This window comes from Carcharodon carcharias, chromosome 5 (genome assembly GCF_017639515.1).
Source record: "Carcharodon carcharias isolate sCarCar2 chromosome 5, sCarCar2.pri, whole genome shotgun sequence".
In the NCBI taxonomy this organism is placed as follows: Eukaryota; Metazoa; Chordata; class Chondrichthyes; order Lamniformes; family Lamnidae; genus Carcharodon; species Carcharodon carcharias.
Window position 1 is genome coordinate 192243294 of NC_054471.1, and position 17310 is coordinate 192260603.

The window sequence follows — 17310 nt, forward strand, 5'->3', positions numbered from 1 at the left end:
TAAAATACACTTAAAGAATGAGGAAGAACCAAAACAAAAGGTAGATCATCCTATTTGTTTCCTCATTTTATCCTCCAGATACAATTATACCATGGTAGCAGCAAAAATGGAGATGGGAAAATTCTGTGATTTGACTTAAAGACCAGCTTAGAGAACAGATGTGGCAAAGATGGTATTTGCCTTAGCAGGTATATCCAAACAACGGTGCTTAGGAACATCTGGAGGGTCTTCCAAGTAGTTGCCTTGTAGCTAGTCTCTCTCAAAATTAATCCATTAAGTAGACATAGACTCAGCAGAATAAATTTTAATTCTGCTTGTAAGTTGCCAAACCAACCAACATAATATGATAGAGAAATACATTCCATTACCTGTTCACAATATAATGCTTGGAGATGGATGCACTTAAGAGTTACCTCAAGGGAGCAAGTAATTGTCTAAAATGACAACTCCTTGATCCAATCCATTTTATTTGCAACACGTCTTAAAATATTAACAGTGAATGCTGCAATCAACTTCTGAGGAACACAATGGGGCAAAAATTCTGTCAGCAGAATGAGAGAAATAAATTACTGGAACAAGTTTTCATAAAACATACGAAGGAGGTCCAAGAATAGCTGCACTTGAATGCCAAAGTACAGTGGTTGCAGCACAAAAGAATGTTGTTCATCTTGTCATACAGAAATGAGCACCATGAGACCAATTGTTTCTGGTGCAAGGCATTGGATCTCAAGTGATCACAAGAGTAAAGAGGCATATAAAAGTTTAGGGAAAAAACAAGGTTATCACAAGCTGGTTCTAAAGCTCGGTATGTAGAGGATAAAATACATTTAAAGAATGAAGAACCACCAATACCAAAGGTACTGCCAAGCAAAATCCTCTTATTCATGTGTTCTGAAAACAACTTTGACTGCTTTCAGATAATGAATTCACTTGGGAGATGAGCCTTGCCCCTTTTCATAAACACTGCAGGAACTTTCTATACGCTGGAGAAGGTGCCATGCAGAAAGGCCAGTAACACAAATGCCAAACATGTAGTGAGTCTCTAATCAGAGAATGAGACTGGCACCTAATTTTTTAGTAGTACATAACATGTCACCCCAGATCCTCATCAGCTGTGCACAATTTCAATCCTCAAAGAAGTATCATCACTTGTGGATGGACAAATTACACTCAGTACTTTTGAGTGGCCATCTGTATTTGTAAGCTGCAGAGTATTCATATCTAGGCAAGGTTTTGCATTCTTTACCTACATGAGGAACATTATAAATTACTCTGCAATGAACTTTCTGGATTTACACAACTTGTCTCTTCAACTCAAGAAAGTAATCCAAGCCTTTCCATACCAAGTTTTTGAATCCACAAAAGGATATAAGAAAAAAATCTTCTGTTTATCATATATAGAATAGATAAGATGGTATTAGGATCAAACTCAAACAAGATTTACCCTACACAAGGATCTAAAAATTCTTTGATTTCCAATTCAACAAATTAAAATGGCTCACAAAATAGTGAGCCTCAAGATGCACGAGCATTTCAGCTAAAATATAACAAAGCAGCGTTAGCTACCACTATCTAAGATTGCATGTGGGCACCAACGAAGTATCACTGACTTATCAGCAGCCTAAGTGACGGCTGGAATAAAACAAATTAAGCCAACACGTACTAAAGCTGATACTAACTTGTTAAAACATGCTCACATTGAGAAAAACATTTTTCAAAATCTTAATAGGAGAGGAGTTCTCATTTAAACATTGGTTTTCTGGGACCAATCAATTGAGTTATGTAGATAACCTCTATCTCAGAACCCACTTAAAGTAGGTAACTCGCAGCTGAATATAATGTTCTTCTACATCTTAGTAAGCACCGAAAGAACTTTGTACTTCTAGTTAGGCCGGAATCTCAACTTCAAAATTTCACTTGAAGTAGAAGTCATCCTTTGGTCCAGAAATCTTTTCCAGTGAGTCAGATTTTCTCAACAAGTGCTTCTTGGAAATGAATTGTCATGCTTCTTTCGGGATACTGCACAGATGTAAGACAATGAAAACGTTGCTTGAAATAGCTGATGATAAAACAAACTAAATTTAAATAAAGCAATAAATGACAAAACTTAAATTCAAATATTTTATCAGATTGAAGATGTTTAATAACTTGTTACTGAGGGAAGCGCAATACTGTTACTGCTGTTAAACCGTGTGAGAAACAGGAGGGAACCTGGATCGAAGTTTTAGATATACCAAAGTAATAAAGGAGATCTTCCAGTTCCTGGACGAAGACGCGACGAAATCCTGTGATTTCTGTTGCTAGGTGACAGACCTGATTCATCTGTATATGGAGAATGTGTGATGTAAGAAAAATGAACACTAACTTTATTTTCCAACGGTGTAATGCCTCGTTGAGCCATATGATGCAGGACTTCACAAAATATTAGTTTTATGCTATATCAGAGTTCCTAACTTTAGATCATTTAGATAATAATTTTCTCAGTAGTTCAAAATCATCTGTACATTATCTACACTTACATTTAGAATTATTCTATCACAAACCATAAAAACCATGAAAGCTCCCAAGACTACACAAAAAAAGAGACTGTCCTTCTCATTCTCTTTGTTGAGTTAAGACTGAAGTTACTGGGGAAAATGATTTATCTAATTTCAAGCATTTCCTTTCCAGATGAATAACAATACAAGAGTTCTGAAGGTACTTAATGTTATTTCCTGAAGCACAATAATTTTGCTACCTCACTTATGAAGTCCTCAAAAATGCATCTTCAAAGGTTTGGAGGGTTGGGATTTCCTCTCTTTTATTTCTATTGCATCAAATAGAAGAATCAAACATGTTATGGCTTTGTCAGTACAACCATTATGGCCTGAAATTGATCCTTCATCAAGGTTATGATACAATTAAACAGAAAAATCTTCCTTTAGAATAGAATGAAACTCATTTGTCAATTGCAAGCAGTATCTTTTGTCAATAATCACATGAATGATTTTTACTGTGCATTCAAAATCCAAGTAGAAAAATATTTTGCAGGTGTACTTTAAATCAAATCTGCTCCTAACATCAGAAATTGAATTAAAAATTTCAAAGCCTGGTGTAATATTGCATATAGAATTAAAACACAATTTTGAGCAGGTAATAGTGCAAGCCAATTCATGGACACAAATTAACTAACTCACTTGTAAAGAAAGTTGCTTAGTCTTCAACTGTTAAACATCTTAAAGGACAGAAATTTTCCAGAACCTTTTCAGAAATAATTTGAAACATAATTGCTGCTGTGCTGCCACAATTTTGTTTTCATGCAACTCATCCAAAATAGCAATACTTTATACAAATATAAATAGCAATTGAGTCCATATGCAAATTACCAAACAATACATGCAACCGTACAAAGTTCAAAGGATTAGTTTCTACCTTTTCAATCTTCTAATCAAAAGCCTGGTTTTCAGGATGTGTTAATGGCATTAGTTCTTCGTCATTTAAGATATACTGTTAGTTGGAATCAGTAAACATACTTGTAAAGTATTGGTTAAACAGAATCATTTTTTGCCATTAAAAGATCTCTGTTGTATAAAATATTAAGCATTTGTCTTTATTTATGTCTCTTGCCTATGCACTAAGTTAAAACATTAAATGTATAAAATGCTTGGCCCAAACAGAACAACTGCTGAGCTGGTAGCTATTGATTGTGTAGGGTTTTATTTTCTGTTGGGAGATAGAGTTGTGACAATCAGGAAATGTTATTCTCACTAGGCAAATTGGGTAACATCCATGGAGAACAGACAAATTGACATTCAATATATGGACATCTCATCAGAACAGGAATATATTACAGATAAACAACATTTAAAAGGAATAAAGAGAAGGGTGAGGGAATATATTAACCTACAGGATAGAATGACATCTAAATTTTTTGAGTGGAAAACAGGAGATGGTTAAATAATAGAACTCATTTTAGCGTGAGTTAATAAGACACAAATCAGACATTCACAAAATACAGGGCGTGCAAGTACCAAAGAAAAATGGGGATAAGGCAGGCAGAAATTGAAGTATAAAAAATAGCAAAGGCTCCACAGACAAAGAAGTCTGGATACAGACTGCCTGCCAGCATGTAATCTCCCTACTCTAAGACCTGTTTATTTGCTTCTCCCAGGTGGTTTGGCCAGTGGTACCTGCTCTGCTTCGCTTGTTTTTTGTGCTTCCATTACCTACATCTATCCCTATTGAGCTATTTGCACATTCTATGTGTCTCATAAATGTCTTTGATTTCCACTACCCTTTCTAACATTTCCACTCAAACACTTTACAGGTCACTATTTCTCATGAACCCACATGTCTGCATACACACTTTCCTCCTTTCCCCTTTGTTTTATTGCTTTTAAAGGCTGATCATCTATAATATCTCCCAGTTCTGATGAAAAGCTCACACCTGAAGCGTTGACTTGTCTGATCTCCCCAGGTTTGCCTGACCCGAATACTTTGAACATCCTGTTTTGGCTTCAGCATTTAAATTTTGCTTTGTTGAAAATGTTATGTGATCTTATGCTTAGAAAATGCCATCTGATGTTCATTATTATTACACTGCCAACATCATTCATTATTATTACACTGCCAACATCTTAAGATTCAGTACAGGGTCAATAAAAAATAAGTGCCAGGAGTTGATTAACAGAAAACCTTAAAAACGATTTCTGCCTACAAGAGCCAGTACAGGGTACCCTGCTGCACAAGGCTACGTAGAGATGTCCACCCAAGGGAAAAAAACACGTGGCACGAATAAAAACTTGGCAACTCAAACAGTCCCTTTAATTAAAAAAAAGAGTAGGCTTTTTCAAAATTTGAGTACATACTTTATCAACATTCATTTTCTTGAAGGCTGCTTGGAGGATTTTAAAATGTTGAATGTATTCATGCTCCAACTTTGCTTGGAATTTGACTTTCTTTAGAAGGATACATCCTGGAAAGAGCATATCCATAAACTGACAGTATGCTGTTCCTATTGAAAAAAAACAGCCATATTTTAATAAGAGCAGAGATCAGTTTGTAAATACTTGAGCATTCTAGGATATAGGTAAGGTTGCACATATTATTTTGAAGGTACACATTTACATTGAAAAGTCTGTATAACGAATAATGGAATAACCAGAAGCCAATAATCGCATCACGTGAGGAAGATTAAGCAAGTTATTTGCACCATTACATGAAGTCTCACATGAAATTACACTCCTGGAAGAGTCCACAATATAGGAAAAGAATCTGTACTATCGATAGTCAAGTATTTTGAATGCCATAGGCACAAGGAGAGTTAGTTAATGTGTGAAAGGTGGAAGATTGACCATCCTTGTAGGCTAATTAAGCGATACACCAAAAGTAACTTAAGTAATTTACCATAAGATGCAGGAGCAGAAGTAGGCCATTCGGCCTGTCAAGTCTGCTCCGCCACTCAATGAGATCATGGCTGATCTGCTAATCCTCAACTCCACTTTCCTACCTTTTCCCCATAACCCTTGATTCTCTTACTGATTAAAAATGTCTACCTCAGCCATGAATTTACTTAACAACCCAGCCTCTACAGCCCTCTGTGGTAAAGAATTCCACAGATTAACAACCCTGAGAGAAGAAATTCCTCCTCCTCTCTGTCTTAAATGAGCAACCCCCCACTCTGAGATTATGTCCTCTGGTCCTAGACTCTCCCACAAGGACTCTCAGCATCTACCCCGTCAAGCCCCCTAAAAATCTTATATGTTTCAATAAGGTCGCCTCTCATTCTTCAAAACTCCAATGAGTACAGGCCCAACCTGCTTAACCTCTCATCATAAGAAAATCCCTCCATATCCAGGATCAACCCACTGCCTCCAATGCCAGTACATCTTTCCTTAGCTATGGGGACCAAAACTGTTCATAGTATTCTAGGTGTGGTCTAACCAGTGCCTTGCATAGTTTTAGCAAGGCTTCTTTATTTTTATACTCCATTCCACTTGAAATAAAGGCCAACCTTCCATATGCCTTTCCTATTACCTGCTGAATTTGTATGTTAGCTTTTGGGGATTCATGCACGAGGACTCCCAAACCCTCGTTTTGCAACTTTCTGCAGTCTTTCTCCATTTAAATAATATTCAGCTCTTCTATTCTTCCTGCCAAAGTGCATAACCTCACATTTTCCCACATTACATTCCATCTGTCAAGTTTTTGCCCAATCACTTAACCTGTCTATATCCCTCTGTAGATTCTTTGTGTCATCCTCACCACTTGCCTTCCCACTTTTGTGTCATCTGCAAATTTGGCATTCATTTCCCTCATCCAAGTCATTAATATATATTGTAAATAATTGTGGCCCCAGCACTGATCCCTGTCGCACTCCACTAGTTACAGGTTGTCATTCTGAAAATGTCCCCCTGTATCCCAACTATCTGTCTTCTATTAATTAGCCAATCCTCTATCCATGCTAATATACTACCTCCAACACCATGGGCTCTTATCTTATGAAGTAGCCTTATGTGCGGTACCTTACTGAACACCTTTTGGAAATCCAAATATATTACATTTACTGGTTCCCCTTTATCTATCCTGCTTGTTACCTCCTCAAAGAATTCTAATAAATTTTTCAGACATGATTTCCCCTCATGAAGCCAAGCTGATGCTGCTTGGTTATATTATGCATTTCTAAACGCTCTGCTATTACATCTTTTATAATAGATTCTAACATTTTGCCAATAACGGATGTTAAGCTAACTGGCCTATAGTTACCAGCTTTTGTCTCCCTCCCTTTTTGAGTAAAGGTGTTAGACTGGTAATTTTCCAATCCTCCAGGACTTATCCAGAATCTGGAAGATTACCACCAGTGTATCCACTATCTCTGTAGCTATTGTCCTTTAATATTCTAGGATGCAACCCATCAGGTCCAGGTGACTTATTGGCCTTTAGCCCCACTAGTTTCCCCAGTACTTTTTCTCAAGTGATAGTTATTGTATTTATTTCCTCCCCCCACCTTTTGCCCCTTGATTATTTAGTGTTTTTGGTATGCTATTAGATGCAAAGTATTTATTCAACTCCTCTGCCATTTCTTGCTTCCCCATTATTATTTCGCCAGCCTCGTTCTCTACGGGGCCTATGGCCTCTCTCTTCCTTTTTACATATTTAAAGAAGCTCTTTCTGTCTGTTTTTATATTACTTACTAGTTTACCCTCAAAGTTTATTTTCTCCCGCTATTTTTTACTGGTCATCCTCTGTTGTTTTATTAAAATTTTCCCAATCCTCTGGTTTACCGCTAAACTTTGCCATATTGTATGTTTTTTTCTTTCACTTTGATACTATCCTTAACTTCCTTGGTTAACAATGGGTGGTTTATCTCCTTCCTTGAATCCTTCTTCCTCACTGGGATATATCTTTGTTGTGAGTCATGAACTATTTTCTTTAATATCTGCATTGTTCATCAACTGTCTTTTCTGCTAAACTCCTTTCCCAGTCCACTCCAGCTAACTCTGCCCTCACTCCTTTATAATTACCTTTACTTAGGTTTAGTACATTTGAATGCCAAATTTCAACATGTTATGGTCACTGTTTCCTAGGGGATGTTTTGCTCAGATTATTCATTAAACCTGCCTCATTACACATTGCCAGATCCAAAATAGCCTGATCCCTGGTTGGATTCACAACATACTGTTTTAGGAAATTGTCCTGAATACACTCTATGATTTCTTGCTCGTGGCTACATCTGCCAATTTGATTTTCCCAATCTACATGAAGATTAAAGTCACCTATGATTAATATACTGCCTTTTTTACATGCCCTCATTATCTCCTGATTTATTCTCTGTCCTACAGTATAGCTATTGTTCGGAGGCCTATAGACCACTCCCACCAGTGTCTTCTTCCCCTTGTTATTTCTTACCTCCACATATTTAGATTCCACATCTTCCGATTCAAGATTCTTGCTTGCTATCATACATACTTATTCTATCTTGTGCCAACAAAGCTACCCCACCACCCTATCCTTCCTGCTGTATTATATCAAGTACATAGGTATTACAATACAATGGTAATGGGTATGGTAATGCAGTGATCATATTTCCAAACTAGCAATCCAGATCTGTTGAAGGGTCATGAGGACTCGAAACGTCAACTGTGCTCTTCTCCACCGATGCTGCCAGACATGCTGAGTTTTTCCAGGTATTTTTGTTTTTGTTTTGGATTTCCAGCATCCGCAGTTCTTTGCTTTTATAGCAATCCAGAGGCCTGACCATGAATGCAGATAAAGTGTGTTCAAATTCTGCCATGGTAATTTGAGAATTTGAATTCAATTTTCTAAAAAATTCCAGAAGCAAAGAGCTGGTATCAGTAAAAGTGATTATGAAGCTGCTGGGCTGTTGCAAAAGCCCAGCTGGTTCCGTAACATCCCTTAGGGAAAGAATGCTTACCTACAAAAGGCATTTTAAATATCTCTTATATTTCTGCTTGTAAGTAAAATGTAACCAGTTGTTGTATGGACTAACGTGGAGTTCACTGGGTGGTAGGAACGTATAGTGTGGAGGACATCGGGATGAAGGGAGAAGAATTCTGATCGAAGACATATGTGCTGAGGCTCATATTGGACTTTTTAAAAATAAAGACAGTTTTAACTGAACAGAGTCACAGACATGTCATTATGGTGGTGGCCCAGACTACACGAAAGTGGTCCTGCTAGCCATGGTGGGATTGATAAAGCACTGAAACCCAATTTGATGACCCGATTCGCAGTATTGCCTTATATGTCAAGGGACCAGGGTCAAAAAGGGGGCATAATGCCACAGCCCACAAGGACACTGTGACTGCAGCCAAGACATGGTCAGTCACGTGAGGTCATGTGGATCCGAAAAGGCTATGTATGGGCCCTGACAATATTCTGGCAATAATATTGAAGACGTGCTCCAGAACTTGCCGCATCCCTAGCAAGCTGTTCCATTGCAGCTACAACACTGGCACCTACCCGGCAATGTGGAAAATTGCCCAGGTATGTCCTGCACACAAGGTCAAATCCAACCCAGCCAATTACCATCTCATCAGTCAACTCTCCATCATCAATAAAGTGATGGAAGGGGTCATCAACAGTACTATCAAGTGGCACTTGCTTAGCAATAACCTGCACACTGAGGCACAGTTTGGATTCCGCCAGGGCCACTCAGCTCCTGACCTCATTACAGTCTTGGTTCAAACAGGACCAAAGAGCTGAACTCCAAAGGTGAGGTGAGAGTGACCGTAACATCAAAGCAGTATTTGACTGAGTACAGCATCAAGGGGCCTTTGAAAAACGGTAGTCAATAGGAATCAGGGGGAAATCTCTCCACTGGTTGGAGTCATAACTAGCACAAAGGAAGATGGTTGTGGTTGTTGGAGGTAAATCGTCTCGATTCCAGGACATTATTTTTATTCGTTCATGGGCATCACTGGCTAGGCCAGCATTTATTGCCCATCCTGACTGCCCTTTTTCAGAGGGCATTTAAAAGTCTACCACATTGCTGTGGTTCTGGAGTCACATGTAGGCCAGGCCAGGTAAGGACAGCAGATTTCCTTCCCTAAAGGACATTGGTGAACCAGATGGGTTTCAGACTTTTAATTCCTGATTTTTTTTTTTACTGAATTCAAATTCACCATCTGCCACAGTATCTGCCAGAGTGTGATGGAATACTCTCCACTTGCCTGGATGAGTGCAGCTCCAACAACACTCAAGAAGATTGACACCATTCAGGACTAAGCAGCCTGCTTGACTGGCACCCCATGCACAAACATTCACTCCCTCCACCACAGACACAAAGTGGCAGCAGTGTGTACCATCTACAAGACATACTGTAGAAACTCAACAAGGCTCCTTAGACAAAACCTTCCAAACCCACGACCACTACCATCTAGAACGTCATGGGAACACCACCATCTGGAAGTTCCCCTCCAAGCCACCCACCACCCCAAGTTGTAAATTTATTGCTGTTCCTTCACTGTCGCTGGGTCAAAATCCTGGAACTCCATCTCTAACAGCACTGTGGTGTATCTACAACACATGGACTACAGGGGTTCAAGAAGGCAGCTCACCACCACCTTCTCAAGTGCAATTAGGGATGGGCAATAAGTGCTGGCCCAGCCAGTGATGCCCACATCCCAGGGACGAATTTTTTAAAAAATTGTTCAGCGGATTGACCACCCAGGAACAAGCTCCTGTACGCAAGTCTTACTAAGCAATCGGTATTCTAAGTAAATACCATTGTTTAGTAGGTTAATAAAGGTTTTCCACATACTTTGGATATAATTTCCATTTTTTGTTTCTTATCATTGTATGGGGTCCACACCTTAGAGGGAAGTGAGACCGCTCTGTTTAAGAGTCTTACACTCAGTCCTGCCTATAGGTGAGCCAGTCCCACACCAAGATGGTTGACCATTTAATGGCTCTGGAGTATCCACACAGCTGTATCAAACTGCAAGAAATATAAGAATAAAGCCACTTATCTGTACTAGGCATTGAATTAGAGTATAGCAGAGGTATGCCTAGCCCAGTCGAGCCTGAAAACTCCTCCTAACACCTGGAAACTGGTGGCCAAATTGGGACAGCTGGCCCATAGACTCGTCAAGCACAATCATAACAATCAGCCAGCGTCAACATCCCTGGGTATATTCTCTTTAACTAGCACCACAGACCCCCTCGAAGCACAGTATTATAGTCTGGAGGGGCTGGCCTAACAATGTAGAAAATTATTCAGATATGTCCGCCCACAAACAATCAGCAGAAATCCAACTCAGTCAATTATCACCTTATTATCAGTAATGAGATTGAAGGTGCTGTCCATAGAGCTATTGATTTGCTAATTGATAACCTATTCACAGGTCCTCAGCTTTTGTACCACTAGGGCCATATGGCTATACGTTACTGCAGTTTTGGTCCAAACATAAATAAAAAGTTGTATCAGAGGCTAGAGTTTGACATCCCTGTAGTATTCGACTATCTGGCTGAACATTAGTGAAATTAATGTCAACTGATGGGGTTCTGAGTTGGTGGGGGGGGGGGGGGGGGGGGGGGGATCTTTGTGATGGATTTCCAGGTACAAATGAAAACATTGGTGGCTGTTGAAGGCAATCATCTCCAGGACTGAGGAGTGCAGTGCCCTAATCCCAATAATCTTCAGCTGTTTCATCAATGAATCTCCTTCCACCATAACGTCAGAAGTGGGGCTTTTTGCTGATGATATGAGAAGACAGCTCCATTTCCAATTCCTCAGATAATGCAGTGGTCCATGCCCACATGCTACAAGATCTGAACAATATCCCACATTGGGGCTGATTAAGTGGCAAGTAAAATTCTTGCCACACAAATGGCAGGCCATGACCATCTGGAACAAGATGGAACTTAACCTCCCCTTCTTGACATTCAATGGGGTATCTTAACCTAGGGTCATCACTCAACAGAAATTCAAATGGACCAACAAGACAAATGTCATAATAACAAGGTCATAGTTGAGTATTCTACAGCTTGAGGTTCAACCGCTGACTCCACAAAGTCTCTCCACCACCGATACAGGAGGGAAATACTCTACAATTAATTTGCATTTGAATATATCAATAGGAACTGCTTCCACAGTCCCCCAGGGAGGTTGTTGAACAGAATAATTCTTGCTCACTTCAATATTGCTTCTGGAGGTTAGTTTTGAATTTAACAAACTTCAAGTCTAAGTTGTGCCCCCCCAGTTCTACCAAGCAGGGCAAGGTTAAGTAAGTTACAATTTTGGTGTGCCTTAAGACCAACCCAGGTACACACATCAGTAAACCTGGCAAGTGGATGGGAACAGTCATCCTTAACAAGCATGGATATATCAACAAAATGTATGCCATTCTTAATGACAAGTCAAAATTCATATCCATTGAACCTGCCGTTCAACATGACTAGACAGCCTTGCTCAAAGGCGAGCTAAAAAATTGCTTGCTGGACTTGTGTAAGAACGGTGAACTGCTGTGTAATATATATGACAGGATTCGTCCTCATGGCTCACTGTATCCACGAATGTATAGGCTGCCCAAGACACAAAAGCAATGTTCCTTTACGCCGTAACTTATCTATGACCGGTTCTGTACAACATGAATTCACCAAATGGTTTGACAATTTGCTACAACCAGTTTGAACAAGTTTTCCACATACACAGTGAAGGATTCCTTCACATTTGTGAAGGCCATACGGGACTTGCACATCGATAGTAATGCTGCGTTCATGTACTCACTTGACATTGCTAGCCCATTGACCAATGTTCCACTTAAGAAAGCCATAGATATTTGTGCTGCGCATTATATCATGGCAATCTAGACCCACCACCATTGCGTGAATCAGTATTCACCAAACTTATGAACTCGGCAGCTCGTACAGTTGAGTTCAAAATTAACAATGCCATCTATGCCCAAGTAGATGGTGTTGCCATGGGATCCTATTATGATGTGGCAGATGATGTGCGCCAGACAGACCAAATCCACAAAGGAAACTTGGTCATGCTATCACAAGGTTTTGCAATTTGTATTTATTACGAGGTGCACCCACTGAATTCAGAAGTAATAAATCCACCAAGGCCTTCAGAGATTTGAAAAATTAAAATATCTAATATCAAAAGAGAAGATCGCACACATACATAAGACTACAATTACTAGTACAATAACTCCTAAAATTCCTATTAAACCTGACCTCCAGTTGCACTCCCTTTAAGGCAGTGGTCCAAAATAGATTTTAGAATTAAAACAGCCTCAGCAAGTCAACACAATACCCTGGACAGTGGAATTCCAAATGGCTTTTCTCCAGCTTCTGCTGGAGGTTTCATTAAGGCTATCTTCCACACTCCTGCTAGATCTTGCATGGCCTTCCGACACATAACCTTTCATTCTCCTTTATATATGTTTTTCTCTTTTCAATATTTAAATTCTATTGTTCCATATGTCTTTGAAACTATCTTCTTCAATAACATAAAAACTTTCATGGTGCCAATATTGCCAGTAACCTTTGGGAAAAATAAACACATTCCTTAGCCTTGCTTATCTGGCTAGTTGTTAACAGACTAGAATCCCTTTGAAAACCAAATATCCCTTCATTTGTTTCAAAATGCAGATTCCTTTCACACTTCACATGCTAAGCCAGCATCCATGTTTACTCAAATAAAAATACCTGAAAAACTCAGCAGGTCTGGCAGCATCTGTGGAGAGGAGCACAGTTAACATTTCGAGTCCGAATGACCCTTCAACAGAACTAAGTCAAAATAGAAAAGAGGTGAAATATAAGCTGGTTTAAGGGATTTGGGGGGGGGGGGGGGGGGGTGTGGAGAGCTGGATGGAGGGCCAGTGATAGGTGGAGATAACCAAAAGATGTCACAGACAAAAGGACAAAGAGGTGGTGAAGGTGGTAATATTATCTGAGGAATGTGCTAATTAAGGGTAGAAAGCAGGACAAGCAAGATACATAGAGCCCTAGTGGGGGTGGGGTGAAGGAATCAAAAAAGGCTAAAAGGTAGAGATAAAGCAATGGATGGAAATAGTTTTAAAAATAATGGAAATAGGTGGGAAAAGAAAAATCTATATAAATTATTGGAGGAAAAAAAGGGGTGGGGAAAATCGGAAAGCAGGTGGGGATGGAGGAGAGAGTTCATGATCTAAAATTGTTGAACTCAATATTCAGTCCGGAAGGCTGTGAAGTGTCTAGTCGGAAGATGAGGTGCTGTTCCTCCAGATTGCGTTGAGCTTCACTGGAACAATGCAGCAAGCCAAGAACAGACTTGTGGGCATGAGAGCTGGGTGGAGTGTTGAAATGGCAAGCGACAGCAAGGTCTGGGTAATGCTTGGGGACAGACCGAAGGTGTTCTGCAAACCATTTTGCCCCAAGTTGCTAAAACTCATATACTGTACTTAGTCTTTCCTTCACCTCGGAGTCTTCTCAAAACTCTGATTCTTCATCCACTCAAGAATCCAGTAATGCATGCCTGAGTAATTTGTAATATTACCTCTGAGAATGTACTTGCTGTGACCTAGAACAGCTTCTGGTTTTCTTTTTACCTTTTCACTGTACTTTAGAATTGAATTATTTTAAGACATTTCAAAATGCCTAAATTGACTCTGATGATTTGTAAAATTTCAAGGTGTTAACATCAATACTAAACTGTAATGATGCATAGAAACATTCATCCCTTTGAGCCTACTCCACCATTCAGTCAGTCCATGGCTGATCTGTACTTAGTTCAATTTACCTGTCTTTGTTCCATATTGTTTGATATTCTTACCTAGCACAACTACTGATCTCAATCTTGAAATTTCAACTGAACATGCATCCAGCGCCTTTTGGGGAGATAGAGTTCCAGATTTTCACAAACTTTTGTGAAAGTGATTCCTGATCTCCCTCATGAATTCCACTAGCTCTAATTTAAGATTGCAGTGCGTTGTTCTGGGTTTCCTCACCGAAAGAAATATTTTTAATTTAACTCCCTTCGCAAATCCCTTTATCAGTTTGAACATGTCAGTTAGAATACCCCTCAAATTTCTAAACTGAATGAAATACAAGTGAGTTTGTGCAACCTGTCCTCAGAATTTAATCCTTTAAAGCCCAGTGTTATTCTGCATAATCTCTGTTTCATCCCCTCCAAGGTCAAAATATCTTTCCTGAGATACAGTGCACAGAACTGAATGCGGTACTCCAGATGTGGTCCGACTAAGGCTGTCCAAACTTAAACCATAATTTCTTCCCCTTTGTATTTCAGCCCATTTAAGATAAAAGCCAACGTTCCTTTCGACCATTTTTTATACAATCTCTACTAGCTTTTAGTGATTTCTGTGCATGTATACCTAAATCCATTAGTTTCACACCATAAAGGAAATATCCTGGTTTATTATTGGATTCAAATTGTATGACCTGACACTTAGGTCAGTGTTCAGAGTTTTGCACAATCAATGTCTCTCTAAAAAGGGCCATGACTCCTAAGCAATGTTCCCTGTAAGATGTGCAGGTGCGCAGCAACCCAAAAGTTCCTGGGCAGACTGTGCACACACAGGATGCACAAAAATATTTAAAGAGGCTGTGCATTTAAATAAATCATCTGCACACTCCAAAAAAAAAATTAGAGGGGTGCGTTGGTCCTAAGTTGCTGTCATCCACAAGCTTGAATGTGCAACTTATGATCCCCGTAGAGACCGATAGCTTTTAAAAGGGAAATGAAATTCCCAGTGTCATGTTCTCAGTAGAGACCAGTAATGTGCTTTTTTTCAGAATCCAAAAACCCAAGTATTTACTGAAAGAATGATGACACAAGGTACATGGCTTAAAACAAGAAATTTACCACACTAAAATCAAAGAGCATGAATCCTAATAATCTTAGTCTGTTACATAAAAGATATTAAAAGTACAATGAATACATATATTTATGCTTTCCTTGTGCACCCATTTGACTTGCACCCCAAAAACACAAGTCAGATTATCAAAAATTGGAAGATTAACCACTTGGCCTGAGTATTGTTTCAAAGATTCATTTAGGCTTGAGATTTCATGGGCCTTCCACTTATTTCCGGCAAGGTCTCCTCTTCAAATCTCTTTCAACTGTCCTACGGTTGTGGGCTCTCCCTTCCACTTAAGTGTCTCTCAGGTCAGAACTCTCCTGATTCTAATATTCTTTAACTCTGGAGTCTTGCATCTAAAACACTCTCTCTCTTTAGCTTTGCTATACCAGAAGTCCAATTCACTGTTTGGAATTCTTGAGTTAAGCTCTTTACAAAGATGTTTTCTCGTCAGCAGTCCGCTTCTTCCAAAACCTCTTCTCAAAGACAGAACCAGCTCCAGGAACATACACGCTCCTATTTTTTTAAATATTCTTTCATGGGATGTGCATACTGCTGCAAAGGCAGTATGTTGCCCATCCCTAACTGCCCTTGAACTGAGTGGCTTGCTAGGCATTTCAGAGGGAAGCTAAGAGTCAACCACATTTCTGTGGGTCTGGAGTCACATGTAGGCCAGACCAGATAAGGGTGCCCCAAAAGGTCATCAGTGAACCAGATGGGCTTTTATGACAACTGATGATAGTTTCATGATCACCATTACTGAGACTAGCTTTATGTTCCTGATTTGTTAACTGAATTCAAATTCCACTGGATGCTGTGGTGGGGTCTGAACCCACGTCCCCACAGCATTAGCTTGGGTCTCTGGATTACTAGTCCAGCGATATTACCACTATGCCACCATTTCCCATTTTGCAGGCCTTTTCTGTTCCTGTTGTTTATCTTCCAGGCAATTGGTCACATGATAATTTACAAACTACTCCATTTTACTATGAATTTACTGGAAGCCAGCTGCTTTTTTTAAAACCATAAATCAGATCCTTGAGAAATCAATTCTTAAAGGGACCATCACCCCAAGATATAATATAGTATTTTTCCCCCAAAAGCACATGGACCATCATCCAGTGACCAACTCAAAGGATTGCACAAGATTTCACATTTTAAGACTTTATTGTAGCACGTTAAAATTAATATAGATTAAACATTAATTAGTGGGCAACTAAACATTAAACTAAAGAAAAGGTATTCCTTATTAACTTCTTAGCATAACCAAAGACCCATGCCACATTTATACATTTCACCACACTCTCAGCAGAAATGGACTTGTGCTTAAAAATCCCAAGCTGCTCCTGGCTTTAGCAGGATCTCTTCTCCTAGCCCCACCAAGATGAATCTTCCTGTGTCCTTTTAAACAAAGTCCCCTTCACTCAATCTTCAGAGCGTAATTGAATGGACTTCCAGTAGCAAGGTACCCTCTGATGATTCCTTCATTTTTAACTCTCCACAATCTTTGCTTCCTCGGACAAGGTTCCGTTCTCACCAGCAATCCGCTTGGTGATTAGCCCAAAAGCAGTCTTTTTCTTCTGCCTGTCATAGCACCACCAGCTTTCTGTCTTCTTGCCCAAGCCTTTCGGTCTGACTACCTCTGAGAGTCTGAGACCCTGGACAACAGCGTGGCGAGTTGCCTCCTCCTTTGTATCAAGGTATTAAAACTTTGCACCTTACTTTTAATAAGTTTCAATTTGAGTTTTAGCTTCCATAACAAGCAGGTCCCATGCGTATGTCTCCAGGCAGGTTCAGTATAAGTCCACAAGGGCTTGCCTCTGGGCAGATCCCATATGAGGCCCCATTCCCCTCTCCAAACTACTCCATTTTACTATGAATTAAAGGAGACAATTTAAAACATTACCATCTTATAAAGTCGAGCATTTGTAACTACGTTCATTCATTCATTCACTGGGCAACACCATTTGACAAACCACCAATCACATGACATTCTTTCTATCCC

At 39.5% G+C, this 17310-nt stretch overlaps 1 protein-coding gene across 4 annotated transcripts in view; it reads right to left on the reverse strand.

Annotated features, from left to right (window-relative positions):
* Positions 1-17310, reverse strand: part of LOC121277850 (microtubule-associated protein RP/EB family member 3-like) — a 93247-nt gene that overhangs the window by 45831 nt on the left and 30106 nt on the right. For all 4 annotated transcript variants that reach the window (XM_041187557.1, XM_041187555.1, XM_041187554.1 and 1 more), the window contains one exon: positions 4848-4993. In XM_041187557.1, the coding sequence (XP_041043491.1) occupies positions 4848-4993 (146 nt within the window). The remainder of the gene's footprint in view (positions 1-4847; positions 4994-17310) is intronic.